The sequence below is a fragment of the Aricia agestis genome, chromosome 15 (assembly GCF_905147365.1).
Source record: "Aricia agestis chromosome 15, ilAriAges1.1, whole genome shotgun sequence".
NCBI lineage: Eukaryota > Metazoa > Arthropoda > Insecta > Lepidoptera > Lycaenidae > Aricia > Aricia agestis.
The window spans coordinates 9,700,007-9,707,678 of NC_056420.1; the positions used below are offsets into that span (position 1 = coordinate 9,700,007).

Genomic DNA, 7,672 nt, shown 5'->3' on the forward strand with positions numbered 1-7,672 from the left:
TGAGATCAAAGTATCTGTTTAATAAAAAAGAATATATAATATTTTGATCTAATACTGATAATGGACGCGGCGGACTTGAAGTGATGAACTGTATTCTGAGGGTGTTGGCGTATTTGTTAATTTGCTGAGATCGACAAATTTTCAAAATCATTTTATATTTCAGACTGAGAGTGAACTGGTGTGACTGGCCTAGAGTATTCAGATCATGGGGACTTATCTTACAAAGTTAACTTATATTCATTTGTCTTCATCGGTGACACATCAAGGTTTTCTATAAGATGTTCAATAATTTCATCGGGCAACACAGTATTTTGCTCGATAAATCTATCACTTATGTTCTGGAAACTTTCAACTTCTTTAAAAAGTCGTTTTGGACTTTCTGAACATGAAAAAACAGTAAAAAATAACAGTAACAAATTAGAAGTCAATTAATATAGCTAACAATAAGAATTAACATAAATAGGTACTCATAAACATAATAAACAATACTAATTTGCAAAAGTAAATTGAGACATCTAAATCACAATCGCAACGTAGAAAAAGCTATATGGCAGATAGCCGCTTATGCCGCATAACATGACCCCCGCGCGTCCCGCGTATAGACGACCAGCGGTAGTTATCCGCATCTACATCGTGCAATTTCACAAAACAAGAGTAGATGTCTTCTTTTACGTGACAAAAGTACCAAAAATAAGGTGATATTTGAATTTTTGTTTTTGGTATGTTGTAGAACATGATATTTTAAGCTAGTTTCTACAAAAAAACGAAAAACTCAAAATTGCAGATGACTTTTTTTACTTTGCACCCGTCGATTTGCTCAAAATTTATATAATAAAAAAGAACGAATGTCAAGACTGATTTGTCACTGTCAAGTGACTTTTATATACTACACTCTGACATTGGCAACTCACCGAGGCGGCCATTTTTAAAAGAAGAAGAAGAAATATATACTAGTAATCTGTGCTTATATTTTCCGATCATCCACAACAATTTTTACAAGCATATTTATATTTTTATTTTGTATTCAAATAAATAAAATTGAATATTTTAAAACCCAAAGAAAAAAAAAAGCAGAAAAATCATGAATCCTAAAGTAATATTACTGTTAAGTGGGAAAAGAAAATGTGGCAAAGATTATCTCACTGATCAACTAAAAAACTTGTAAGATTTTTAAATTAAAACTTGAATAACTCAAATCTCCATGTAGAACAATTCGTGCAGTACTCATATCAAATTAAAAAAAACTTTATTTCTCAACGATTTACAGGATTGGCGATAAATGCGAAATTGTTACAATATCAAAACCAATAAAGAGTCATTGGGCCAAGGAGAAAAATTTGGATTTAAAGGATTTATTAAGTGACAGTGCTTACAAAGAGACTTACAGGCTGGAAATGATCAAATGGAGTGATGAAATTAGACAAAAAGATTATGGCTACTTTTGCCGAGCTGCCTGTGAAAATGGTAAGACTTAGGATACTAAATATAATTAGTAATAGGGTCCCATTTTTGGGTACGGAACCCATAAAAGCATCTACGAGTTTTTCTTCTCTTTTTATGATCATTGTGATTATACTATATGTTTTAGGGCTTAATGAAATATTGTAACGTAAGATGTAGAATATTATGCATTTATTGTTTTTTACAGCCACTCTAAAACCAATTTGGATTGTCAGTGATATCAGGCGAAAAACTGACGTGAAATGGTTTAAAGAGACATATGGGGACATTATACGGATAATAAGACTGACAGCTGATGAGGAGACAAGAAAAGAGAGAGGGTTTGTGTTTCAAGATAGTGTAGATAATGTTACATCGGAGTGTGACTTGGATGACTACACTCAGTGGGACTTAGTCATCGACAATGGAAAAGACAGGGAGCCACTCCAGAAACAATTGGCTAGCGTTTTATCTTTAATGCCAGCTGGGTTAGCATGACCAGTCAAAATGTAAAGGAATAGGAAAGCTGATAGATTTTTGGGACAAAATGACATTCATCCTTTGCTTATCTGTCACTTTATCTATTCTGTTATAGAAAAAACCTTATTATTATTATTTATGCTAAGCATGCTGAGGTGACTTTGGTGAACTAATATTATGGTGGTAGGAATTTTCTACACAAGAATATCTTACATTCCATTGTACCATAGCTATAATAGGAAATGACTAAATAATGAGTCAGGAAACTGAATAAATTATAAGGCTGATTGTTATGTATTATCGCACAATACTAATACAAATTAGAATTTATAAGAAGAATTGAGGCTAGCAATTTTTATAATGGATGATATAGATTATTTTTTTGTAATCTTCCATCAATATAGGTGTTATAATGGTATTTGAATGGTCTCTGGTTAGGTTATTTAAGTAGGTATTAAGGGTATTGTTTTAATGCTGCAGGTAAGCACAAAATGGAGTACATGATATTATAATATAGTTATTAAAAATATATTTATTCAGTGATAAGGTGGCTAAGAAAATGGAAAAATTAAAGCATAGTATTAGTAGATTTTTCTACAAATTAGACTCTCAGACATTATGTTATTAGAGGTTATAAGGATAATTTGATTAACCGATTCAGTTGCGGATGACACGGCAGCCGTGTCATTTAAAAAACTGTTGTATCTCCCTCAAATTACACTTTAGAAGGTTCTACTCTAAACAAAACCATCTTAATTTTCCACGTAGAACATGCCTATTAAGCTTGATTTCTGAATAATCTGTGAATTGAAAAAAAGTAGAGGCCGTCAACCCCTCCTAGTCAACAAAGTTTAGTTGATTACAGACAGCCTCGGATCTAGGGGGGGGGGGCGGCAAGCCGGGGCCTGTGCCCCGGGCGGCAAATTCAGGTGGCGGCCAAATTCATACTTCACGGACCAATGGACAACTCATTGACCACGTAATAAAATATATTATAATAGCACAAGTACAGCAATTACTGGACCCCCCACTTTACTATCCATCTTGTCCACTTTTTTACGTTAAGGGACCCCCCCCCCCCCTAAGGAAAGCCCGTGGGGGTGACATTTTTTAGTTTTTGCCCCGCCTGAAAAAAATTGAAGATCCGGGGCTGATTACAGAACCCTTATAACGGAAGCCAAAAGAGCTGATTTTTTGTATATTGATAGATTAATAGTCCTATAATTTAAGAGTAACAAACAGTCCATATTTTAGGACCATCAATTCAAAGTATGAAATCGTCTTATCAAAATCACAAAAAAATATGCTTGATACTAATAAAAAAAAAATGGTCTAGGACTCCCGTACTATAATGGTTATAGCGTTTTTTATACTCCTAATATACTGGCCCTTTAGCCAAGACGTTTTCCTTATCGCTTCTTTATAGAATCGCCGATCAAAATGTATAGAATTGACATAAGCGTTCGATAATATTATGGTCCTTTAAGCCACTCTGACATTGGCAACTCACCGAGGCGGCCATTTTTAAAAGAAGAAGAAGAAGTTGACGTTCGACTTTTTTGATGATAATTTTGATCGGCGTTTCTATAAAGAAGTGATAAAAAAATGTTTTGGCTAGGGGCTCTGGTTATCGAACTGAAAATGTTTCATGTTAATTTCAGTTGTGTCTTGTGGTAGCATTTTTGGATGTAGGTAATATATTTTATAAAAGCGGTTATTTATAATAAAGGATTTATAATAAAACGCAGTTTGTTTTTCCAATTTGGATAGTTATCGCAAATGTCACAATGTACAATCTTTCCAAAAAAACTCGAACGGCAGTCTTTACGTCGAACATCGAAGTAATGAGTAATGAGGGTTATGTAAGAAAGAAAATAACTAAAGAAGTGAGTGGATGAAGAGAATAACATTTTATAACATTTAAGTATCTAAACTCTAAACACGCCATGCCGAAGTTACGCGGCCGAGGTTCCGCATGATTACGTCAGCAATGTCAAACGCATACCACAGAGTACTAGGTATAATACCTACTGGCGTAAGTCGTAACGCATACCCGCGTTAAAAACAATCAAAACGCCGCGCACTCGTAGATTGCAAGAACTATACTGACTAATGACTATCATTTATACTACCTACACTTTTATCTTTCTACTTGAGATGTGCCGACTAGTCGGCAAAGCCGACTATCCGGCTACTTTCGTAGTCGGCGAATAGTCGGCAAAATTTTTAAATATATTGTGATAACAACAAATTAGGTAAGTATGTATTATTAAATCAAGATTACATGTACTATCAGAGAAGTATATTCATAGGCAGATGGAGGGCCTACGCAATTTGGTTGAGTTATTATGTCGAACCCAGCTAACAGATCTCGACTAACATTAATTGACATTACTCGACCAAATGACAGGTCTGTCAACTGCCTATGAATCAATTTCTTCGATGGTATAGGAAATATTTCCTGAAAACCATCACCTGTAACATAAAAAAACCGGCCAAGTGCGAGTTGGACTCGCCTATGAAGGGTTCCGCAGCAACCATAAGGTTTATTTTTATGAAATTTAAAGGTTTTTGATTTATTTTTATGTTTCAGTTGATTTAATTAAAGTTAATTTAAGGTTTACCATGTATGACATGTAAAAAACTACTCACTAGATTTTTTAAAATGAAATAAGGGGGCAAACGAGCAAACGGGTCACCTGATGGAAAGCAACTTCCGTAGCCCATGGACACTCGCAGCATCAGAAGAGCTGCAGATGCGTTGCCGGCCTTTTAAGGTGTAATAGGGGAGGGTAGGGAAGGGAATAGGGGAGGGTACGGAAGGGAATAGGGGAGGGTACGGAAGGAAATAGGGGAGGGTAGGGAAGGGGAAAGGGTAGGGGATTGGGCCTCCGGTAAACTCACTCACTCGGCGAAACACAGCGGAAGCGCTGTTTTACGCCGATTTTCTGTGAGGACGTGGTATTTCTCCGGTCGAGCCGGCCCATTCGTACCGAAGCATGGCTCTCCCACTTTAGATCTCGTTCAAACCAATTTTCGTTGGTAGTTTTTATAGTAACGTACATCATATATTTTTTAGACTTATCAATACTTTAGAAATTAGAGGGGGGGACACACATTTTACCACTTTGGAAGAGTCTCTCTCGCAAACTATTCAGGGTTAGAAAAAAATGATATAAAAAACCTCAATATGATTTTTTAAAACCTATCCACAGATACCCCACACGCATAGCTTAGATGAAAAAAAAATTTTTTGTTTCAGTTGTACCTATGGGGACCCCTAAAATTTTTAATATTTTTTCCATTTTTGTATCAAAATCTTAATGCGGTTCACAGACTACATCTACTTACCAAGTTTCAATAGTATAGCTCTTATAGTTTCGGAGAAAAGTGGCTGTGACATACGGACGGACAGACAGACAGACAGACATGACGGGGATCTATAAGGGTTCCGTTTTTTGCCATTTGGCTACGGAACCCTAAAAATAACATACGCGAAGTAAACATACCACGATATATCCGATAACTTCGCAGGCGGCGTGTGTGACTTACCCGCGAATCGGCGTTACCGAAACTTCCGAAACCATGATCGGCTTGGCCGACTAGTCGGCCTATTAGTCGGCTTCTTTGCAACCGACTAATCGGCTAGTCGACCAAAGTCATGATCGGCGCATCTCTACTTTCTACACTTTCTATCAATAATTTATAGATATTTAAAATTATTCAATGACACTGGTAGACCAAGACTGATAATTTTTAAAACAAAAAAAATATTGTAGAAAAATAATTTACGGGCGATCTGAGGTCGGGAAGGGTGGGGGAGGTTTAAAGGGGGAAAAAAGGTTTATCTCGATTTCCGGCAAAACTAATATTCCTATAAAAAAGTCAAATGGCAAAGTTGCAGGTAAGAAAAAGATTTAAAACTTTTGTATAAATTACGCTTTCTTTCCATAACCTCAAAATTAATGTCGGAGAAATATACTAAAAAAACATAATTTTACTGATATTCATGTACACCCGTGTTCCTTAGGATGTAAGGAACCCAATTATAACATATGTCGTGACCTTTTCGTTTGCACTGCCACATATCGTAAGCAATAAATGTACCACATATCGTAAGTAATAAATGTTTCATACGTGGGAGAGCCATGCTTCGGCACGAATGGGCCGGCTCGACCGGAGAAATACCACGTTCTCATAGAAAACCGGCGTGAAACAGCGCTTGCGCTGTGTATCGCCGAGTAAGTGAGTTTACCGGAGGCCCAATCCCCTACCCTATTCCCTTCCCTACCCTCCCCTATTCCCTTCCCTTCCCATCCCTACCCTCCCCTATTACCCTATTCCCTCTTAAAAGGCCGGCAACGCACCTGCAGCTCTTCTGAAGCTGCGAGTGTCCATGGGCGACGGAAGTTGCTTTCCATCAGGTGACCCGTTTGCTCGTTTGCCCCCTTATATCATAAAAAAAAAAAACTAATGTAGAGACTAAAATGGAAAACATTTCACCTGAAATACATTTAAAAGTATCAAACAAAAATGTGTAAATGTAGGCTGTAGCCTGTATGCCTCCACCGGTATCACGCGAGGCGAGGTACTAATGTCATTATTGGAACACACAATGTGCCTGGCGTAGGGTAGACGAATTGACCCATATTTTACTTTAAGCTTCATGAGGCTGATTTCACAATACACGTGTACTGTGTAATGAAACCGATAAAGCGTAGGTCACAGAGTACTTTATTATATACAGGTAAATAAAGGGATATTGGTTTATATGAACTGCCACCGCCACGAAAATTATGAACGTATTGTCTGAACGCGGGTAAAAAAAAAACTTTATTGTAAGCAATAAGTAATGAACGAAAAGGATGGGTACGGTAGGAAAGCAGTTTACTTATGTATGTATGTTTATACAACTGTGGCGCCTAAACTTCTGTAGATTAGGACCGATATAGGAATAGGTAAGGTTTAGTCAACATAGGCCATATTTTTTGCTTAGTGGGGTTATACTTTGTTATTTAAATAAACAGGTTCATTGGACATATTATTTATTATTTATATAAATTTATTGATATTATGACGAAATCAGATCTATATCTAATGTTGTCCAGGGAACCGAAAAGGTCAGAGAAGGTCCATTGTCCGCACTTCTCGGAAAACTTTAGCAAAATAATGATGCACAGCTAATTCCCTTGAAATTTGTTTTCAGGTCTATAAATAAGGGTCAATATTATCTGTGTCTATGGGGACGGGGGAGCCCTTAGCCAACACGTTTTCTTTGACGCTTAGTTATAGAATCGGCGATCAAAAATCTATGGAATTGACAAGCATTCGTTAATGGACATAAACATTCTTTAATATGATGCGACATTCGACTCATGTCATGTTCATACATTTTGAACGGCGATTTTGTTAGACGATCAATTTTATTGTGCAATATTATTGATCGTCTAGGGTTGATATTGAACGCCTTTCAATCTTATTGTCAAATAATTTGTTCAATGATATTGCACAATAAAATTGATCGTCTAGGGGCCCACAAACGGGTTGGCTAGGGGCTGGTCCTGTAAGGCGCGCTCGGCCGCGGCGGAGGCCGGCGGGTAACAGCCGCTGCGGTGGAGGCGCGAGGTCGGCGGTCGCGCGTGTCCTCGCGCTATCGATGCCGGTGGGGCTGCGCGCGCAGGCTTCGATTTTCCGTCCGGGCGACGGTGGCGGCGCGTTGCATAACCGTGCGGCGGCACTCCGCGCGCGATCC

The 7,672-nt window shown here is 37.6% G+C and overlaps 1 protein-coding gene across 1 annotated transcript; it reads left to right on the forward strand.

The window, feature by feature from the left end:
• Positions 1-1,023: 1,023 nt before the first annotated feature.
• Positions 1,024-2,641, forward strand: LOC121734387 (probable phosphomevalonate kinase). Its single transcript, XM_042124982.1, has 3 exons — positions 1,024-1,161; positions 1,268-1,464; positions 1,649-2,641. The coding sequence occupies exons 1-3, from the start codon at positions 1,082-1,084 to the stop codon at positions 1,936-1,938; spliced, it is 567 nt and encodes a 188-aa protein (XP_041980916.1). The 5' UTR covers positions 1,024-1,081; the 3' UTR covers positions 1,939-2,641.
• The last annotated feature ends 5,031 nt before the right edge of the window (positions 2,642-7,672 follow it).